General features: G+C 28.0%; 3 protein-coding genes across 3 annotated transcripts in view; 1 reads left to right on the plus strand and 2 right to left on the minus strand.

Annotated features, from left to right (window-relative positions):
- Nucleotides 1-641: 641 nt before the first annotated feature.
- On the minus strand, nucleotides 642-10,704 carry LOC111629254 (dual serine/threonine and tyrosine protein kinase-like). The gene is made up of 2 exons (XM_023373136.1): nucleotides 10,370-10,704; nucleotides 642-1,473 (listed from the first exon to the last, which is right to left on the minus strand). The coding sequence occupies exons 1-2, from the start codon at nucleotides 10,539-10,541 to the stop codon at nucleotides 1,397-1,399; spliced, it is 249 nt and encodes an 82-aa protein (XP_023228904.1). The 5' UTR covers nucleotides 10,542-10,704; the 3' UTR covers nucleotides 642-1,396.
- A 2,064-nt stretch (nucleotides 10,705-12,768) lies between these two features.
- Nucleotides 12,769-15,274, plus strand: LOC111629253. The gene has a single exon (XM_023373135.1). The coding sequence runs from the start codon at nucleotides 12,974-12,976 to the stop codon at nucleotides 14,936-14,938; it is 1,965 nt and encodes a 654-aa protein (XP_023228903.1). The 5' UTR covers nucleotides 12,769-12,973; the 3' UTR covers nucleotides 14,939-15,274.
- Nucleotides 15,275-20,079: 4,805 nt separating this feature from the next.
- LOC111629250 overlaps nucleotides 20,080-23,953 on the minus strand; it is a 111,500-nt gene continuing 107,626 nt past the window's right edge. The window contains 1 exon segment of the mRNA XM_023373133.1: nucleotides 20,080-20,568. Coding sequence (XP_023228901.1) covers nucleotides 20,324-20,568 — 245 coding nt within the window. The 3' untranslated portion in view covers nucleotides 20,080-20,323.

Genomic DNA, 23,953 nt, shown 5'->3' on the forward strand with positions numbered 1-23,953 from the left:
TGTTTCTTAAATCTATTATTAAATAATAAATTTCATGGAAATGATATTTTACAACAGATTATTATGATTATAACAGTTTAAGAAAAATCAATTATGCATAAATATATTTCCAACAAATTCCTTTTTTAATAATATTTATTTTCTTTCATTAATAATTGTTACTTGCATCTTATCAGAAAAAATTTTAATTAATGAAGTACTCATAAAATATATATAATTCTCTGAAAAATTACAATATTTGTATACAATAATTTGTCTCAGCAATTATTACATACATGCTATATACAATACAGTTCATATAAATTCTAATATACAATGAAATTTAGCAATATAAAATACAATAATCCAAACAAACAAAAGCAAACATTACAAAGTTCACAAAAGACTACACAACAATTAATAAATAAAATTACTGTAGTAAAACAATTCATAAAAATTAGTACAAAATCAGTTTAAAATGTACATTTTATGATGAATATAAAAAATATTTCTTGATAAATGAAAGAATAGTAGTCTATCAGATGATAGAAAATATCTTAAAAATATTTATACATGTAAATTTAAAAATTTAAGGCAATATAGTAGTAGATTGAAAAGTAAACTTTTTTTTCTCTTAGGAATTTATGAGAGAACATTTTCATTTAAAACTTCTTTATATAATGTGCACATCTTAAAATTTTAAATATTCAAAAAACAATAATAATAAAATAATAAACTTTTATTCAATAACTACTTTTGCACTTCATTTACATTAAAATAGACTATGAATAAGAATTCTTGCTGCTAAATGAACATGAACATTTTATGCACCAACAAAATACTGTATGTCTGACCAGCAGTTTGAATTGATGACTAAACAGATTAAGAACTGGTACTTTTATAAAAATTAAAAGAAATTACTTTCAAAAGAACCTACTTTATTAAAATAGGCTAATTTGTTATTTTTAACTGAAGACTAGTATTTGACTACTGCTTAGATATTATCTCACAATAAATGAAAATATTCATATTATTAAGATTTATTAAAAAATTCAAAATATAAAAATGAACTCTTAGTAAATTTTGTTAGCTTTATATCTGTTCATTAATACTCTGATGAACTAAGAGTAAGTTGCCATTTTCCTTTTATAACAGTTCAACAATAAGTTATATAAAAATTGACATTTCATTAAATCTCTATATCACAAAGTTTTAATATAAATTTAATAAATGTGAAATCTAATTAAAATCTTCATAATAATAAAAATGCAACAAATATCTTGGATCAAATATATCCTGAATTGGTTTGATGACTCTGTCCTCCTTGTAAGATACAGTATGGCATCTGTATGTTAAGACAGAAGAGAGATGATGTCTCTGGTTGAATTGTTGATAATATGCTGATTACTCGGAATGGTTAACCAGGACAAAATTCCAAATCAATGTAGGGACTACTCGACAAGAAACCAACTTCCTTCTCTAAGAGTCGAGAACCTAAAATTATATCAGTATTTATCTTAGTAAACAAAGAACAAAAACAAAATACAAAACAAAAAAAAGCAACATTTAAAATTTAGATATACTCTGTTTTTTAATCTCTTTAACATGTTTAAAAACAGAGCATTATCTATAAAACAAATAAGACAATACAAATAAAATTAATTAAATATCGATAAGTATAGCAAAGTGTCATTTATTCATTGCTTAGTATAAGTCACTAAAATTCCTCCATCATAGTTCACATTTTACAACTGCAAGGATCCTAATACCATTAGTATTCTTTGGAAATAATCTGTTAGCATGTGAAGTATAAATTAACTGAAATTTTGTTTTCTTTAAAAAAAAAAATCACTTTAAGACAAATTTTTCAAACTTTAACGAATCTGTAGAAATGATTTTACAGTGTGTATAAATTAGTTAATTCCAAAACTAATTTGACAAAAGTGGGATTCAGAAATGATAAATTGGTTCTTAAAGATAAATATATTCTCCTTTCAGAGATTTATGCAAAGCAATTTCAAAATATTCAAACATCCTGAAAGGGATAATATCTAACATCTGTTCAGGGGTGGATCTACATAGGGACTAATAGGGCTTAAGCCCTGGGAATCCAAGTGTCAAGGGCTCACAAAAAATTGAATTAGCATCGTAAATTTTTAATACTTTTACATTAACAATGAGCAGTTATCATATAGTAAAAAATAGTTAATAATATAATAATAATGATAATTTATATTATCATTTGTATTAACAAAAAATGGGGCCTCATTGGACTTCAATAAGCCCTAGGCCCTGAAAACTTAGATCTGTCTCTGCATCTGCTGATAGTCTTCTCTCATAATTTGAATATTTCTAATCTTATAATTCACTATTTAAAATTCATTCATTATTTAAATCATATCAAATATTACCAAGAGATAGCATAAGGGCTATATGCTTAATATCAATTTTAACATAGTACAAATTATTGCATTTAGCAATTGCTTCATCAAATTAGCAATTTTCATGCTTATTTATTGAAGATTAGTAGTTTAAATCATCTATGATGATGCTTTTTATTTCTATCTTTAATGTTTGTTAATATAATTCACATTTACATAATGAACTATTTCAGTACATGAATATTTGAGATTATGAATTAAAAATTCAAAATTAATTTCATTATGACTATTTTTTTGTTTTGTTTTAAGATATATTTTTTGAAAGAATGCTTCCACTTTTAATCTTTACTACTGATGAATAAACATAACAATGAAATAGTTAAGCTTATCAGTCATCAGTTTTAAAAAAAAGCCAAATTTTAATAAAATTTTCAACAAATTCTAGTATATATGATGTATTTTCATTTTCTTTATTATAAACAAAATATTGACAACTCTGAATTAACAGTACTTTATAAAGATTTGGTAAATGCAAATTTNTTGGATCAATTGTTTCGTAATTTATTGTTAAAATAGTCGACGTAAATCAATTTTAATAACGAAGCAGTTTTATGTCATTTGAAAAATAAGAATAAGAATAAAATTTATGTAATGATGATGTTTTATACGTTGATATGAGGAAGAATCTTAACCGCAAATATTTTTATGGCAAATATATGATATAGGTTATCAATGAAGTATAGAATGATATTTCTTTTCTCACTTCCAAGTTATTCATACTGTCATCAGCAGGTGCTCTTGAAGATCTTTATTGATGAAAGTTTTTGTTTATCTCTCTACTTTGTTGTCGTTTCGGGTTTTTTCTTTATTATCTAACATTCGACAATTACGTTCGATTCTATAATAGACATAACTTTTTTTTAATAGTTTTGTGAAAATATATAATGACAACCCATAAAATTTATTTTAGAAAAATTGAATTAAGATTGTTGATAAATATAAAAAAATATATTGGAATATGTCTAAAACAGATGGTTAAATTTTTGCAAATCAATAGACATTCTGACAAGATACCTTTTAAAATTGTATGTAATACTGAAAAACTGAAAACAAATACAACAGAAAACTAACTCAAAGTATACTCAAAATCTAATGTAAAACAATAAATCAAGGTACTTCATTATCACTTTTACTTATGATGCTAATTTATATCCCTGTACATCATTATACAACAATTATATATTAAAATGCATGGATATACTTCATACTCTGGATATACATACATACACACACACAGGATGTTAACCTTTATCCAGTGCAAAAGATCTTTCCAGCATTGCATGACTACTGTATGTATCATACATAGTGCATTAATTACACTACAATGTTTAAAATAAAACAAAATAAGGAACATTCACAAAAAGAAGTGTGTGTAAATCATGTAATAGTTCTGAGGTAAAACCTAAATTTTCCAAACAAGAACAAGATACAAATTAAAAATGTGATCTTGACAAATTGTGGCAAACATAATGCCAATATTTTTCATAAAAGCCATCATCATGAAGTCTGTTAATTAGTAGAGCATTGTAATAATATCATACTCAAAACACTATGAAACAATTATACTTGTACTTTATGGGAAAACAAGATGAAATGCATGAAAAGCAGAACCAAGCTTTCTAGCTACTCAACACTTATGCACATTTCTAGATATGTTAAGATAGAAGCTGGTCAAGTTAAGCTGAAGTTGCCAGATTTATGAATGTGTTCAACAGTATAATTTCTAGACTATACAGGCAGTAGTCTCAACAGATAGATGTATGTCTAGTGTATATTTCTGAAGGTTGATCATGGTGTATAACACTTAAAGATAGTCAAGATATAGTCCAAAATAAGTTTACAAGTACCAAAATATGCCAACTCTCCTTGAAGTCTTGCCTTGGCAACAAGAAGAATGGCATCAAGATGGATTAGTTATAAAGTTTCACCAAAGAAGACTATACTAAAAAAACCTTTGGTCTATAGCAGGGGTGTCCAACCTTTTGGCTTCCTTAGGCCACATTTGAAGAAAAAAATTGTCTTGGGTGGTACATAAAATGTACTAATTCTAACAATAGTTGTTAAGTAATAATATAGGTACAATATATGATATCCACCAAGACAAATAAGCAAAAACATTGTAACATAATAATCTGACTTTATTGTTCAGAATTTTTTAAAAAAATCATTGAGCAGGTCAAGAAGTTTTAGTCACTGAAATAAAAAATGTTTTATAAAATGGAAATAGGAAATGCAGATATTTTTATTATTTAAAAATATGAAATTAGATGTTTATATACTTTTAGTACAAAAAATAGAAATTTTATTTTCTTTATTAGTGGATTATTTGATGTTTCTGGAGAACTAATACATCTATATCTGGTTCAATTGATGTAACTGCTATACACCACACTCTCTTCAACCTTAAATGACCAGTAAAATATTTAAAAATACTACAAATGTTTTCGACCATTATTTCTGGTCTTCTTCAGGCAGAAAGTTCCGAGATTCGAATATCCGTTGTGCTTGAAAAAATTTAAATTATTCTTAGAACGTATGAACCGATGCATATAGACATTCATACTGCGCGTGCGTACTATGCATAGCTTATACAAATGAAATAATATATTTTTTAACACACATATATAAAAAAACAGTGTCGATCCGGATTAAATAGGGTCTTCCCGTTCGTAGTAGAACTTCCTTAGGCCACTGTTTATGACTTCCTGAGCGCAACCGCAAAGATCATATAAAGATAAGATTTGCTCCAGGGGTATACTCGGTTCCATTAAGGGACCATAGGTTTCAAAGGGACCTTGTATATATTGGCTCTACGACATGTTCTCTAGATAAGCGTCTACGGGAACACAGATATGACATTGAACATAAAAGGGGCATCACTGCCTTGTGTACTTATGCTTTGACCCCGGCCTAAGAGCGGACCTGCATAACGCCCAAATAATTAATGTATCAAGCCGAAGAGAACATATACGTTCGCTGGAAACTCTCGAAATATATAAAGATGGGCTACACAATAACTGCATCAACTCCAAGGATGCTATTAATATTTCCAATGCTTGGAAGCTCTACTATGAATGGGAAGACCCTATTTAATCCAGATCGCCACAGTTTTTTTTATATGTGTGTGTGTTAAAAAATATATTATTTCATTTGTATAAGCTATGCGTAGTATGCACACGCAGTATGAATGTCTATATGCATCGGTTCATACGTTCTAAGAATAATTTAAATTTTTTCAAGCACAATGGATATTCAAATCTTGGAACTTTCTGCCTGAAGACCAGAAATAATGGTCAAAAACATTTGTAGTATTTTAAAATATTTTACTGGTCATTTAAAGTTGAAGAGAGAGTGGTGTATATTATACCAGTACCTATTTACAAAGGTTGAAGGTGTAACTGCTATTCTTAACGAGTTCTCAAAATGTTCATCTGATATTGTGCTTCTAATTCTACTTTTCATGAATTTCATTCTCACATATGTAAGTGCTTCCCAAAAGTGATGTCATGAATAATGCATGATTGTGAAGTGAGGGATATTTGTTTGTAGATTATTAGAATTTTATAAAAATTATCTGAGAGGACATCATTAAATTTTTCTTTCAGTTCTACATATGATTGCAATTCTATACATTCAATCTGAAAGTTTGCAGGTAAAATATTTATATCTACTGAAAATGGAGTTGCCAATATACTAAAATATTTATTATTTTCCAGAAATCTAGTTTCAAATTTTTGCAAAAAATATGCAAGCTGCATATTTCTCAGGATTTACAAGATTGTGTTTGGCCAACCTATTGAAATGTGTATAATTTATGGTGATAGCAATCTTAACTTGTCTTCAGTGCTTGTGAAGTTTGCTGCAATATCATTACAGCAGCTAACTTACAGCAGAAATAGCTTAACTGTCTTTTAACAAAGTGGCTTTAAATAGCTTTACTAGGATAGTGCCCAATGTATATTTTTAAAGACAAAGTGTATACTAATGGCATCTTGTAACAATTTTTTAAATAAAAAGTGTTATAATACTGCATGCATTTAAAAAAAATAAGTATATAAAAATAAGCTTTTCAGGAAGTTTGATTTTATGTTGGTCCACATGTGGCCCATGGTCTGTAGCCTACTTAGCTATGACTATAAAAATTCAAATAAAATGAATAAGCAGTATTATAATTGAACACCAGAGCAGTGGAAAAATGTACTCTTCATATTTGAGTAAAAATTTTAACTAATAGATGATTATCAGTTACAAATACATCTGGACTGGAATTATCTTCTGAAATTCTCTCCCCAATGTATGAGATAATGGAAAAGAATACTTTTGATGATGGAGGAGGAACAATGCAAATAGATAAAAATTTATGTTCAGAGGAATACAGCAAAATTAAAATCAATTTAAAATTACAAAAGCCAACTAACTAGTAATTAATTTAAATATATAAACAAAAGGTACAGTTTCATTTTATATTTTATTAATATGTTATAATTTAAATAAAAGTATTTTTATTATGTTATTTATAAAACTATTGTGTTATGGAATATAAGAATGATAAACCCATAGTTCAAAAGTTAATTCTATGAAATTAATTTATAAATTTTCATCAAGCTCTCAAACTATTTTCTTTTATTACAATCTGAGATTAAAGTAAATATCTAAAATATAAATTTTTGTATATTGACTTTTGTTTTAAAGTATCAATAAATTTTGTATTGTGGAAAAAAATGAAGTATTTATACAAACATACAAATTACTTTGTAAATAAAATATAAATTCTTATTAATTTTTATATATAATTATATAATTTATTAAACAACCATTTTCAATTTTACAATTCAATAAATTTCATATAGATCCAATTTGTTGAAACATTAAATTCTAATATCTCCATTTTTAGTAAATCATAATAATGAATAAATTAAATAAAATTAGGAAATAAATTATAATTATATAATTACATTAAAATATTACATTATTACTTTTGTTAGTCTTTTCAAAATAAATAAAAAATATGTAAAATATTTACATATCTGAAATTTATCACTAACCTAATTATTTTCATTTTATTAAAGATTATATAAAAGCATTTTCTGTTTTTATGAATGACATGTTTTCATTATAATCTCAAATTTATTTTAAATTTAATTTAAAACATTTTGAAATTTTACAAAATAAAATAATATGCATAAATTTTGTATTCTAACGACATCCAATTTGTGAAAATATTCAAATATTGAATTTACATAACAAATGTCAATTTCAAAAATGTATGATGCAAATAGTTTTTAAATTATATGAAAATGTTTCTAGTTGAAATTCTTTAATAGAAGGAATGTAAGTGTATATATGACTATTCATTTATAGGAAAAAGTGCAATTTAACTACATTTTAAAAATTACATACATATAAATGTGAAAGAACAGGAATAATAAAGAAACCATTATCAAATTTATAGTTACAGTACAGTGTTATCTGAACAAAATAATTTAATTATTAGGATCAAACATGCATGAGAATGCCCAAATTGTATCAGATAAAGTATAATCATAACTAATGTATAAGATTATATTTTTAAGTAGTTAGTATTTAGGAATATGAAATATTTGATAATAGATTTATAAAAGGATTTGTAAATGACCAGCAAATGTGAAATAAACTAAATTTAGTAAATTATACATTAAACTTAGTTTTTTACATAGCTTTAACAATAAATTAACATATTTATTATAAAAAATAAAAACTGGCAAATAAATTATTATATGGTAGAAACAAGTATGATATAAACTTGGAAACCTTTTTTTAAATACTGTAATCTTGAATTTTTCTTTGAATTTCATTGATCATTGTTTTGTAGCTAAATTTTTCATCTTTCATATTATTTTTTTAATACAATAACCAGTAATTAGAAAATACATGATAACTTTTTACTTACTAGCAATAGCTCTGATAATTGACAACTTAGGTGACTGATTTTCAGTTAATACACACACTATACACTTATCAATTTTAAGCCTTTTTAATTACTTGTTTCATAACTTAAAAGTTCTAGACTGTATGAAAATGAAACTATCTTAAATTAAAAATACCAAAACTTTAAACTTCAGATTTAAAGTTACTAATTTTTTAAAAATAATATTGTTGTTGCTCAATTTGAAAATATTTCTGATATTAAAAAAAATTAATAATATAATATGAAATTAATTATTGTTAAATATTTAAACAATGTATCAGGTTATAAAAATAGTAATACATTATCTATTTCCTTTAAGAAAAGATAAATATAAAATTATTTCAGGTTCATTAAAATAAAAACAATTATAGATCTAATTGAATACCATCTTTACAATAATAAATAATTTAAACCAATAATTTGAATAGGTTACACAAAGTTTTAAATCAAATCAAGATTAAGTGTAATCAAGATCAACAGTGTAATCAAAATCAAAGATATAAGATCAACGTATATAGTTAGTATATAATAGATCACAATTCAAAAAACTTCAGATGAAACATTATATATTTTAGTTATTTCATTATCAAGTCTCAATAACCAAGTAATATCTACACTATGAACTTAGATTTCATTTTCATCTGGATAAAAATAAATTTTCTATCTGAATTTCAGTTTCTGATAATCTAAAGAATTACATAAGAGTTTGAAATAAATTAAAATTCAAATAAAAATTATGTGCAGTATGTTTGAATGACAACTTAATTACAGTAAGGTCTTGTTTTTATATGAAATTGATATAACTTATGTGGATTTGTATTTTTGCTAGATGTCTAAAGATTAGGTTAACTCTCTCCTAGTTTGTTTCTCAATCTGATTTTTAGTCAGCAAACAGTAATTCTCCAGTTTCTGACATTCCAAACAAACTATTGAATGCTACTCACTGTGTTAAATAGCACAGTTTTATTCATTTCTTCCAAATAGTGCACTTGATATGGTAATATAAAGTTTGCACTACATATTCAGAAACATGAGACTAAAATGATGATATTCATTATAGTAAAAATATACTGTAAGTAAAATGTTTTAAACATATTTTAATGTTTTTCTGTTAACTGTAAATAATGCTAATAATTAAGTTGAATTACATGTTAATAATAAGTATATCTGCATATTATTGATTACAGTATTTCCTTACCTATTTTCATTAATTTTACTTTTATTATACTAGACATAAAAATTGAATTTAAAAAACCGCAATTCATGTTATACAAAAACATACCATATTTCAATAAAATATAATAATTTCAAGAATACATGTATTTCAATTTATCTAACATAGACTTTACAATGCATGGTTAAGCTATTATAAATTTTGTTTCAATAAAGAAAACTCTGTAAAATATACTTAAATATAGTAATAGAATACAGAATATCTAATTTCAATTTTACTGTTGTATTATACATAAAACTAGACTTATTTCAAGCTCAATAGTATTATTTTCAAATTATAAAAACATACAAAATTTATTGTTATGAAATAACTTTGATACTTCATACAATACTTATTATGAAACTTTATAAGTCTGATCATTTGAACAATAGGATCTTAAATTTTAGTATTCAATCAATACTTATTGAAATATATTAATTAAATATCATTGAAAAAATTTAAGAAATTAGAGCACAGCCTAATTATGATATAAAATTTTTTAATGTAATCATTGCTCTTATAGAAAAATATCATTTAACAAGATGCAATGTTTATATAAAATTAAATAAAAAGGTCAATTAAAGTTGCTATATAAAAGTCCATTAATTTCTTTGTAATTAGTTAATTTTCTTCTAAAACTATATTTTCCACAAATCTTTTCGATGTCATTTTTAATTAATATTAAAGTGCTATAAGAAAATTAATTTAAAACTATTCTAAATTATTTATGTTTACGAGAATGATGTCTACATCTACGCATTCCTTTTTTCAATTTATCCTGATACCCACTTGGAGCAGGTTTATCCATGTAACGCTCCATTATTCTTGTTAGACGAGGTTCTACATCGCCTAACAATGGGCGCTGTCCTGGATCACCAGCCCAACATTCTTCCATTAATTGCCAGCAATCATCATCAAACTGAGGTAATCTTTCTGGTCTTGCACCTAGAAATAAAATCATTACTACTTAACCTTTTAAATATCACCAAAAACCCTTGAAAGTTTCCAGACTAGAATTAGTCTACTGTTAAATTTATTAATTAAATTAAGTACAAATTTACAACATTAAAATACACTAAAATAAACCATAATCAAAGCAAGGTACATAAAAACAAGCACTTTCATTCTTTATAACTAGTAGTTTTTCAAGTTTTCAATCTTACAAATTAAAAATAGAAAGGAAAGTTAATTAAAAGATGACTTAGATTATGTCAGCAACATAACAAATTTATAAATACAGGAATATCATAATTTAGTGCTGTTAATTAATACATTCAAGAAAATTACTACACTGAATCCACACTACAGTAGTACCTTGTACAGTACATTCAACCAGTGTGGTGGAGTGGGTAAATGAAAAATCTGACTCCAACTTTATCCTTTTTTAAAATGTCACACTACAATTCCTTTTATAAGAAAGATACCACTGAGTATCCAAATATTTTTATCTAAAATTTCTCTATAAAAGTATACTGAAATTGATGGTAAAAATCAAAAAATGGATATCATAAATTTACCTTGGAAAACTTTTGAGTACATAAAGAAACACACTTCATCTTAATAGCTAAAAATAATTCCACTTTTATTAGTTAATTATGAAAAATTGATTTAAATTTAATTTTTTTTCTTGAAAAAAAAATTAAATTTAAATCAATTTTTTTTCCAAGAAAAAAAATTAAATACAATAAAATGCAAAAACTAATGATTTGACGAATGACAATCAATTGGTCTGTAAAATAGTTTCAGCTCCAACTACAATGGGAATAGTTAATTTCCTACCAAAATCAGTGAATTGCTGCAACAGTTGACTAAACTGAAGTATGCAGTAGAATATTAAAATATGAAATTTGGGGGGAAATCAATCATCTTGATTAAACCAATTGGTGCAATTGGTCTCAAGAACTTAAACCAGTGAATAATAAGCTGGAACAATTCTATTAATTATATTTTGCAGTTCTCTCTTCCTCTTAGTTTGTTGCAGTTAGATTCTGATCTCTGTTTTATTTTTTCACTCTATTTTATTGGCTGTTTTAAGACATATTATGTTATCAAAGCTATAATAGTCATAAATAACTTGAAACCAATAGTAGTGAAAGTAGTGAAAATATTAGTAAAAAAAGAAATTAATATTCAAAGGAAAACATCTGAAGTAAAAAAAATATTGCATCAAGTAAAAATTATGAAAATGAAATGGTCAACTTTTTTCTCTTTGGTAAAGATAAGTATGGTGCTTTGAAGCTATACCATAAGCATTTACTTTCCAGGCATGTTCCCATGACTAACTAACTACAGGTGTTCACTCAGCCACTGGTGGACTTTAAATTAATAAAAACTATTTTCTGAAAGTATAGAACATGTCATATGCATAACATTTTGCTATAAAACAGCCTTTATGGGTTAGTATCATTTGATGTCTATATTTATCGAAATGTCAGTTTTATAAGAAATTTCTTTAAATACTAATTAATTAAAAAGTATATTTTTTACTTCACATTTTACCAATAGTAAACTTCAAGGTCAGAGTCACTGGAGTTGAAAGAATTTTACCAACTAACCAAAAATGTCAAACTCCAGCAACTCCCAACTCTGCTTTCGACAACTAACTTTGAATGTTCCAGAGTTTGAAATGCTAAATTTGGGAGAAATTCAACATAGTACAAATTGTGCACAGTGAAAAAATCTGCTCAATGCATAAACACCGTTTGTTGTGTGCCCAAATTATCTCACTTTCACTATGAAAGCAGCTCTTGAATTAAGCTGTGTTTTTTCATTGTTTGTTTTATTTTTTGTTTGGTTTATATATATAATCTCTGTTAACCATTGCATCCAAGAAGTGTGTGGAAACAATGAAGCCTAAGAGGAAGGTTGTAGCATCATTGAGGTGAAAAAGGAATTTATCGCAAAGCATGAAAACAGTAGGGGAGGGTGGGGATGAAAGGGACAAGGGATGAAAGGGACAGTCTCTATATCTTGCTGCTAAATTACTTATGAAGCTTTGTTATTTCACAGATAGATGACACTAGTAGTCCATAGTTTTCACACGTTTGTAGGGTCCAATACACTAGCGCCAGTGTTTGGAATTCCCAGATGAGCAGAAAACGCATGCAAAAGTAAGTTTTCTTCATTTTTTACATTTAGGGGTAAAATCTCAAACATAATCATTGGATAATGTACTTGAATTGGGATAATTACTTTGAAACCTCTAGAATATGTTTATTTAATCGGTTTTAAATTATATTTCACTGTCAGAAAGTTAGGTTGTAGTTTTGGTTGCTTGAGGCCTGGGGGTTGAAAGGGACAGTAAAATAGGGGATGAATGGGACATGTCCCTTTCAACCCCATATTGACATGTTTTTGGCATGCTCTAATGCTAAATTTTTTTAATAGAAAAAAATGCCTCGAAAGTATAAGAAAAAGAAACAGAAAGAACGTGTGATGCCAGAAGTGATTCAAGGGGCAATAATTGAAGTTGTCGAAAAAGAAGCATCAATCAGGGCTACAGCCAGTACCCACGGAATTGCAAAATCGCATTTGGCTAGACTTGTTTCAAGATATAAAAAAGACAATGTAGTGTATTCACCGCGTGTGGGTAACAGGAAAGTTTTTACTACAGAGCAGGAGGCAGAATTAGCATTGTATTTAATGCAAGCATCATCAATGAATCACGGTTTAACAACACTGCAAACGAGGGAATTGGCTTTTCAATATGCAAAACTTGTACAATCAAATACAATTCCTAAAACCTGGTTTACTAATAACCAAGCTGGTTTAGATTGGTTGCAAGGCTTTATGACCAGGAATAAGAATTTGTCTGTAAGAACACCCGAAGCAACAAGTTTGGCCCGAAGTACAAGCTTCAATAAAACAAATGTCAGGAACTTTTTCAAGAATCTAGAAGATGTTATGAAGAGATATGAATTCACTCCAGACAGAATATATAATTGTGATGAAACAGGTTTCACTACTGTTCACAAACCCCCAAATGTCATTTCTAGAAAAGGGGAAAAGCAAGTAGCCCAAGTGACTTCTGGTGAAAGGGGGCAGTTAGTTACTGTTCTTTGTTTCATAAATGCGATGGGAAATGCATTGCCCCCTGCATTTGTATTCCCAAGAGTTAATTTCAAGGATTTTATGCTGGCAGGAGCGCCTGCTCAAAGTCTCGGACTAGCCCATCAGAGTGGCTGGATGACAGCTGAAAATTTTTTAAAGTGTTTGCAACATTTCTCAAACTTTGCTGGGACATCTACAAGCAATAGCCATACAGTACTCCTAATTTTGGACAATCATGACAGCCACATTTTTATTGAATCAATAAAATTCGCCAAAGAAAACGGAATAGTGCTGCTAACTCTACCTCCACACACCAGCCAGCGACTGCAGCCACTGGATGTTGCCGTCTATGGACCATTGAAAAGCAGATACAATGTTGCTGCAAACAACTGGATGATCAATCATCCCGGCAAACCTATGACGATTTATGATGTCCCTGCTCTTGTTAGCGAGGCGTTTGATGCATCTCTTACACGAAACAACATTTTATCAGGTTTTGCAAAGACTGGAATATACCCGTTCAATAGTGAAGTTTTCACAGATGACGACTTCCTGCAAGCTGAAGTTACTAATCGCCCTGATCCAGAAAATCCACCCACAGCCGTAACACCAATGGCATCCGCTTCCACTTCTGATGTGCCTACTACATCTTCTGTGCCCAAGACACTTCCTGTTTGTCCTCAAGCGTCTACAAGTGGAACAAGCGTTCTTTCACCTCAGCTTGTCAAACCGTTCCCAAAAGCTTCTGCACGGAAAACAGCGAAATCTAACAGAAGAGGCTCAACAAGGATTCTTACTGATACTCCTGAAAAAGATAAAATCCAGCAAGCATTCCAGGAAAAAGAGGCGAAGAAGCGAAAGAACGAGTCCAAAGAAAGGAGGACAAAATCTAAAAAGCAGCTGTTGCAACATATTCCAGAAGAAACTGAAAGTGAAGATGAAGGATCTCAAAGCAGCTCTTCCTCAAAGTCTGATGCAACATCGAGTGAGGGATCTGATATTGAAAACAGTGTCAAACATATTCAGCCCAATGATTTCATTTTAGTCAGATTTGCAAAAAAAACTTCTGTTGTTTACTTCGTGGGAAAAGTTTTAAAGAAACTGAGTGATGAAGACTTGAAAGTCAAGTTTATGAAAAAAATATTAGGATGTTACAAGTTCATATTTCCTGAAGAGGATGATATCAGTGATGTCACCATGGAAGATATAGTTTTAAAGCTACCCCATCCATCCCAAGCAGGAGGAACAGCAAGAGCAAGCAAACAGTTTATATTTTCCATTGATTTCACCTCATATCGGCTGGGATAGATTGCGAAAAACATTCTATTGACCAAAGAAAGACAGTTTAATTATGTGAGAGCCTACTAATTGTGATATTCTTTAGTTATTGTTCTTTGTTTGAAAATATTTGATATTCTTTAATTGTTTTAAAAATATTGATAATCTTTAATTGTTTTAAAAGTATTGGTAATCTTTAACTGTTTAAAATAAATGTGATGTCACATAATTCATATTATTAAAAGTGTAATTTTTAAAAATTTTAGTCTCTAGCTTATCACTTATCAGTTACAACAAAATTTGAAAACATTGAGATAACTAATTCCAAGTTTTACATTAGAACGCAGGTAGTCCCTTTCATCCCCGAGTGTGTCCCTTTCAACCCAGACATGGGAATGAAAGGGACACTTGGAGAGGTCTTTAAAAATATGAACATGTTCAACTACCAATATAATAGGGTGAATTCACAATATGGTCAGAACAAAGTAAAGGTTTAATGAATCTTTTGCACTAAAAATAAAACTAATTAAAAGTAAACTTTTCCAGTGAAAAATAAAAATATGAATTTTGTCCCTTTCATCCCCACCCTCCCCTATATGTGAGGCAGATCTTGAAGCCATATTTAAAGTGCCAAAGTTGACAGGGTACACCATTCTTAAGAACAAGAAAGCAATAGAATCAGCAAATATGGCTAAATATAAGACATTGACCTCCAAAAGATTGCATGTTATTGAAGAGATGGAAAAACTCCTAGTGTGGAAAAGTGAGAAGCAATTGGATAGTGATATCATATCTGAGAAGATTATGAGAAAGCCAAGCAGTTGTATAGTGACTTAAAAAACAAGATTCACCATCTCACTAAGATACAATTACTTCCGTGGCACTGCAACAGATGGTTTAAATGTTATTGGGGAAACAAAATTTCCTTTAAACCCTGTATATGTATATATATATATATATATATATATATATATTATAGGCATACAGAATAGAACTATAAGCTGCTAACTCTAAATTTTACAGTTTTCCAATAATAGAATACAGTGTAACCCCATTTATCCAGATCTCTGGTTTATCTGGTATGATAATTGCTGGTCATTTTTATATGTATAATACTGTATTCAATTGTCGGTTACAAAGCCTTTGTAAGTTTCTCGAAAGTTTCATTGTCTGTTAGGCCTGGAGGGGCAATAAACCCAGTGGGGAAACAGGAGGGGCATATAAGGATTAAGGGTCGATGGAAGTGCTCTCTATCTTTTTCAGCATATTTGAAGAAGTGGATGAAGGCAATCAACAACTAGAGATTATAATAGAAACATCGAAAGCCAATGAACTGGATTTGAATTGACCCAATGGCTAGGAAAAGATGACAATTATTCAAGAAGAGTCTCCATGGAACTTCTCTCGTTTTAGTGTAAATCCTTCCCCATATCTTTAATTGTATATAGAGAGTAGGATAATCTTTTAAATAATTTCATGGATCAGAGTAATATATAATTGTTGCAAAAACTGAATGATTATAACAGAAATGTAGAATACTGTAATATTTAGATTATGAACATTGTACAAGAATCAGATTTTATGTTAACTTTATGTTGAGGAAATAAAACTTACACTGGAATAAGAAAGATACAAATATGGAAAATTTAAATACATGAAAAAATCAAAGAACTAGTTAGTAGTACTGTACATTCTTGTCTGAGTATAATGTTGCAGCTGTAAGAATACTGTTTTCCATTGGCTCAATGCCAATTTTGAACACGTGCAACTTTATAACCAAGGATCTGTAACAAAAGTAAATACAGTAGAGTATATCACAATTACTTCAGTTCAAAGTAGTTCTTTGGTTTCCCTACGGAGCACTAAGCCTAATTACTAGATGACCTTAAAAAAAGGTCATGAAGAGAAGTTCTACCTCACACAAATGTTCAGGAAACTTTTGTACAGTACTTGTACTGTACCAGCTAATAGAAAACAATGAACTGATATCGTATGTAGATATGTTTTTTGCTTTATACTGTTAATGTTGTTGTAAAAGTATATAATGTACATTTAAACTGTGTTATTTATGTCATTAATGAATTTTCCAGATCTAGATTGGGCCCAGTTCCATTCGAGCCAGATAAACAGGGTTGCATTGTATTCCTATTAGATTCAACATATTCAATCTGGCAACAATGCAGATATGTAAAATTACAAACAATTACATAAATTAGCATATTTTATTCCATTCAAACTTTCATATTATAAATTTCTAGAGTGTAAAGTACTGGCTAAATTTCTCCTTTCAATAACTTTTGCAAAAAATTGAAAGTGACTGTTAAAAAGTAATTAAATGTTGAAAAAAAGGCAAAGTTTTGAAAGATGGATGAATTAAAACAGCTCATTGTTCATTTTGATAAATGTTAAAATTGGTTAAAATATTGTCTACGCTGTAAATAACTCTTGTCTACCTGATGGTCATTAAGAATACAGTATAATATCTGTAAATCCATATTCCTAAGCAGGTTAAAACATCTTTATCTACAAATAGTTTTAATAGTGATTTTTTGATTGTTTGAAACTAAAAATTGAGCTTGTCAGCAAGAATACATTCCAGATTTTTCCAGTTTTTGATCATTTGAATAAAATTAAAATCATTTGTTGAAAGTAAAATAACTCTTAGTAAAAAAAAAAAAAANAACATTTTGAAATTTTACAAAATAAAATAATATGCATAAATTTTGTATTCTAACGACATCCAATTTGTGAAAATATTCAAATATTGAATTTACATAACAAATGTCAATTTCAAAAATGTATGATGCAAATAGTTTTTAAATTATATGAAAATGTTTCTAGTTGAAATTCTTTAATAGAAGGAATGTAAGTGTATATATGACTATTCATTTATAGGAAAAAGTGCAATTTAACTACATTTTAAAAATTACATACATATAAATGTGAAAGAACAGGAATAATAAAGAAACCATTATCAAATTTATAGTTACAGTACAGTGTTATCTGAACAAAATAATTTAATTATTAGGATCAAACATGCATGAGAATGCCCAAATTGTATCAGATAAAGTATAATCATAACTAATGTATAAGATTATATTTTTAAGTAGTTAGTATTTAGGAATATGAAATATTTGATAATAGATTTATAAAAGGATTTGTAAATGACCAGCAAATGTGAAATAAACTAAATTTAGTAAATTATACATTAAACTTAGTTTTTTACATAGCTTTAACAATAAATTAACATATTTATTATAAAAAATAAAAACTGGCAAATAAATTATTATATGGTAGAAACAAGTATGATATAAACTTGGAAACCTTTTTTTAAATACTGTAATCTTGAATTTTTCTTTGAATTTCATTGATCATTGTTTTGTAGCTAAATTTTTCATCTTTCATATTATTTTTTTAATACAATAACCAGTAATTAGAAAATACATGATAACTTTTTACTTACTAGCAATAGCTCTGATAATTGACAACTTAGGTGACTGATTTTCAGTTAATACACACACTATACACTTATCAATTTTAAGCCTTTTTAATTACTTGTTTCATAACTTAAAAGTTCTAGACTGTATGAAAATGAAACTATCTTAAATTAAAAATACCAAAACTTTAAACTTCAGATTTAAAGTTACTAATTTTTTAAAAATAATATTGTTGTTGCTCAATTTGAAAATATTTCTGATATTAAAAAAAATTAATAATATAATATGAAATTAATTATTGTTAAATATTTAAACAATGTATCAGGTTATAAAAATAGTAATACATTATCTATTTCCTTTAAGAAAAGATAAATATAAAATTATTTCAGGTTCATTAAAATAAAAACAATTATAGATCTAATTGAATACCATCTTTACAATAATAAATAATTTAAACCAATAATTTGAATAGGTTACACAAAGTTTTAAATCAAATCAAGATTAAGTGTAATCAAGATCAACAGTGTAATCAAAATCAAAGATATAAGATCAACGTATATAGTTAGTATATAATAGATCACAATTCAAAAAACTTCAGATGAAACATTATATATTTTAGTTATTTCATTATCAAGTCTCAATAACCAAGTAATATCTACACTATGAACTTAGATTTCATTTTCATCTGGATAAAAATAAATTTTCTATCTGAATTTCAGTTTCTGATAATCTAAAGAATTACATAAGAGTTTGAAATAAATTAAAATTCAAATAAAAATTATGTGCAGTATGTTTGAATGACAACTTAATTACAGTAAGGTCTTGTTTTTATATGAAATTGATATAACTTATGTGGATTTGTATTTTTGCTAGATGTCTAAAGATTAGGTTAACTCTCTCCTAGTTTGTTTCTCAATCTGATTTTTAGTCAGCAAACAGTAATTCTCCAGTTTCTGACATTCCAAACAAACTATTGAATGCTACTCACTGTGTTAAATAGCACAGTTTTATTCATTTCTTCCAAATAGTGCACTTGATATGGTAATATAAAGTTTGCACTACATATTCAGAAACATGAGACTAAAATGATGATATTCATTATAGTAAAAATATACTGTAAGTAAAATGTTTTAAACATATTTTAATGTTTTTCTGTTAACTGTAAATAATGCTAATAATTAAGTTGAATTACATGTTAATAATAAGTATATCTGCATATTATTGATTACAGTATTTCCTTACCTATTTTCATTAATTTTACTTTTATTATACTAGACATAAAAATTGAATTTCAAAAACCGCAATTCATGTTATACAAAAACATACCATATTTCAATAAAATATAATAATTTCAAGAATACATGTATTTCAATTTATCTAACATAGACTTTACAATGCATGGTTAAGCTATTATAAATTTTGTTTCAATAAAGAAAACTCTGTAAAATATACTTAAATATAGTAATAGAATACAGAATATCTAATTTCAATTTTACTGTTGTATTATACATAAAACTAGACTTATTTCAAGCTCAATAGTATTATTTTCAAATTATAAAAACATACAAAATTTATTGTTATGAAATAACTTTGATACTTCATACAATACTTATTATGAAACTTTATAAGTCTGATCATTTGAACAATAGGATCTTAAATTTTAGTATTCAATCAATACTTATTGAAATATATTAATTAAATATCATTGAAAAAATTTAAGAAATTAGAGCACAGCCTAATTATGATATAAAATTTTTTAATGTAATCATTGCTCTTATAGAAAAATATCATTTAACAAGATGCAATGTTTATATAAAATTAAATAAAAAGGTCAATTAAAGTTGCTATATAAAAGTCCATTAATTTCTTTGTAATTAGTTAATTTTCTTCTAAAACTATATTTTCCACAAATCTTTTCGATGTCATTTTTAATTAATATTAAAGTGCTATAAGAAAATTAATTTAAAACTATTCTAAATTATTTATGTTTACGAGAATGATGTCTACATCTACGCATTCCTTTTTTCAATTTATCCTGATACCCACTTGGAGCAGGTTTATCCATGTAACGCTCCATTATTCTTGTTAGACGAGGTTCTACATCGCCTAACAATGGGCGCTGTCCTGGATCACCAGCCCAACATTCTTCCATTAATTGCCAGCAATCATCATCAAACTGAGGTAATCTTTCTGGTCTTGCACCTAGAAATAAAATCATTACTACTTAACCTTTTAAATATCACCAAAAACCCTTGAAAGTTTCCAGACTAGAATTAGTCTACTGTTAAATTTATTAATTAAATTAAGTACAAATTTACAACATTAAAATACACTAAAATAAACCATAATCAAAGCAAGGTACATAAAAACAAGCACTTTCATTCTTTATAACTAGTAGTTTTTCAAGTTTTCAATCTTACAAATTAAAAATAGAAAGGAAAGTTAATTAAAAGATGACTTAGATTATGTCAGCAACATAACAAATTTATAAATACAGGAATATCATAATTTAGTGCTGTTAATTAATACATTCAAGAAAATTACTACACTGAATCCACACTACAGTAGTACCTTGTACAGTACATTCAACCAGTGTGGTGGAGTGGGTAAATGAAAAATCTGACTCCAACTTTATCCTTTTTTAAAATGTCACACTACAATTCCTTTTATAAGAAAGATACCACTGAGTATCCAAATATTTTTATCTAAAATTTCTCTATAAAAGTATACTGAAATTGATGGTAAAAATCAAAAAATGGATATCATAAATTTACCTTGGAAAACTTTTGAGTACATAAAGAAACACACTTCATCTTAATAGCTAAAAATAATTCCACTTTTATTAGTTAATTATGAAAAATTGATTTAAATTTAATTTTTTTTCTTGAAAAAAAAATTAAATTTAAATCAATTTTTTTTCCAAGAAAAAAAATTAAATACAATAAAATGCAAAAACTAATGATTTGACGAATGACAATCAATTGGTCTGTAAAATAGTTTCAGCTCCAACTACAATGGGAATAGTTAATTTCCTACCAAAATCAGTGAATTGCTGCAACAGTTGACTAAACTGAAGTATGCAGTAGAATATTAAAATATGAAATTTGGGGGGAAATCAATCATCTTGATTAAACCAATTGGTGCAATTGGTCTCAAGAACTTAAACCAGTGAATAATAAGCTGGAACAATTCTATTAATTATATTTTGCAGTTCTCTCTTCCTCTTAGTTTGTTGCAGTTAGATTCTGATCTCTGTTTTATTTTTTCACTCTATTTTATTGGCTGTTTTAAGACATATTATGTTATCAAAGCTATAATAGTCATAAATAACTTGAAACCAATAGTAGTGAAAGTAGTGAAAATATTAGTAAAAAAAGAAATTAATATTCAAAGGAAAACATCTAAAGTAAAAAAAATATTGCATCAAGTAAAAATTATGAAAATGAAATGGTCAACTTTTTTCTCTTTGGTAAAGATAAGTATGGTGCTTTGAAGCTATACCATAAGCATTTACTTTCCAGGCATGTTCCCATGACTAACTAACTACAGGTGTTCACTCAGCCACTGGTGGACTTTAAATTAATAAAAACTATTTTCTGAAAGTATAGAACATGTCATATGCATAACATTTTGCTATAAAACAGCCTTTATGGGTTAGTATCATTTGATGTCTATATTTATCGAAATGTCAGTTTTATAAGAAATTTCTTTAAATACTAATTAATTAAAAAGTATATTTTTTACTTCACATTTTACCAATAGTAAACTTCAAGGTCAGAGTCACTGGAGTTGAAAGAATTTTACCAACTAACCAAAAATGTCAAACTCCAGCAACTCCCAACTCTGCTTTCGACAACTAACTTTGAATGTTCCAGAGTTTGAAATGCTAAATTTGGGAGAAATTCAACATAGTACAAATTGTGCACAGTGAAAAAATCTGCTCAATGCATAAACACCGTTTGTTGTGTGCCCAAATTATCTCACTTTCACTATGAAAGCAGCTCTTGAATTAAGCTGTGTTTTTTCATTGTTTGTTTTATTTTTTGTTTGGTTTATATATATAATCTCTGTTAACCATTGCATCCAAGAAGTGTGTGGAAACAATGAAGCCTAAGAGGAAGGTTGTAGCATCATTGAGGTGAAAAAGGAATTTATCGCAAAGCATGAAAACAGTAGGGGAGGGTGGGGATGAAAGGGACAAGGGATGAAAGGGACAGTCTCTATATCTTGCTGCTAAATTACTTATGAAGCTTTGTTATTTCACAGATAGATGACACTAGTAGTCCATAGTTTTCACACGTTTGTAGGGTCCAATACACTAGCGCCAGTGTTTGGAATTCCCAGATGAGCAGAAAACGCATGCAAAAGTAAGTTTTCTTCATTTTTTACATTTAGGGGTAAAATCTCAAACATAATCATTGGATAATGTACTTGAATTGGGATAATTACTTTGAAACCTCTACAATATGTTTATTTAATCAGTTTTAAATTATATTTCACTGTCAGAAAGTTAGGTTGTAGTTTTGGTTGCTTGAGACCTGGGGGTTGAAAGGGACAGTAAAATAGGGGATGAATGGGACATGTCCCTTTCAACCCCATATTGACATGTTTTTGGCATGCTCTAATGCTAAATTTTTTTAATAGAAAAAAAATGCCTCGAAAGTATAAGAAAAAGAAACAGAAAGTACGTGTGATGCCAGAAGTGATTCAAGGGGCAATAATTGAAGTTGTCAAAAAAGAAGCATCAATCAGGGCTACAGCCAGTACCCACGGAATTGCAAAATCGCATTTGGCTAGACTTGTTTCAAGATATAAAAAAGGCAATGTAGTGTATTCACCGCATGTGGGTAACAGGAAAGTTTTTACTACAGAGCAGGAGGCAGAATTAGCATTGTATTTAATGCAAGCATCATCAATGAATCACGGTTTAACAACACTGCAAACGAGGGAATTGGCTTTTCAATATGCAAAACTTGTACAATCAAATACAATTCCTAAAACCTGGTTTACTAATAACCAAGCTGGTTTAGATTGGTTGCAAGGCTTTATGACCAGGAATAAGAATTTGTCTGTAAGAACACCCGAAGCAACAAGTTTGGCCCGAAGTACAAGCTTCAATAAAACAAATGTCAGGAACTTTTTCAAGAATCTAGAAGATGTTATGAAGAGATATGAATTCACTCCAGACAGAATATATAATTGTGATGAAACAGGTTTCACTACTGTTCACAAACCCCCAAATGTCATTTCTAGAAAAGGGGAAAAGCAAGTAGCCCAAGTGACTTCTGGTGAAAGGGGGCAGTTAGTTACTGTTCTTTGTTTCATAAATGCGATGGGAAATGCATTGCCCCCTGCATTTGTATTCCCAAGAGTTAATTTCAAGGATTTTATGCTGGCAGGAGCGCCTGCTCAAAGTCTTGGACTAGCCCATCAGAGTGGCTGGATGACAGCTGAAAATTTTTTAAAGTGTTTGCAACATTTCTCAAACTTTGCTGGGACATCTACAAGCAATAGCCATACAGTACTCCTAATTTTGGACAATCATGACAGCCACATTTTTATTGAATCAATAAAATTCGCCAAAGAAAACGGAATAGTGCTGCTAACT

Source organism: Centruroides sculpturatus, unplaced genomic scaffold (assembly GCF_000671375.1).
Source record: "Centruroides sculpturatus isolate CEXI.00-Female unplaced genomic scaffold, Cexi_2.0 scaffold561, whole genome shotgun sequence".
Classification (NCBI taxonomy): Eukaryota; Metazoa; Arthropoda; class Arachnida; order Scorpiones; family Buthidae; genus Centruroides; species Centruroides sculpturatus.

Coding starts and splice junctions, on each gene's coding strand:
- LOC111629254 (XM_023373136.1), bottom strand. CDS start 10,541: ATGATTTTATTTCTAGGTGCAAGACCAGAAAGATTACCTCAGTTTGAT. Junction 1,474..10,369: donor CATGGATAAACCTGCTCCAA/GTGGGTATCAGG, acceptor ATATAATTTTAG/GTTCTCGACTCTTAGAGAAG.
- LOC111629253 (XM_023373135.1), top strand. CDS start 12,974: ATGCCTCGAAAGTATAAGAAAAAGAAACAGAAAGAACGTGTGATGCCA.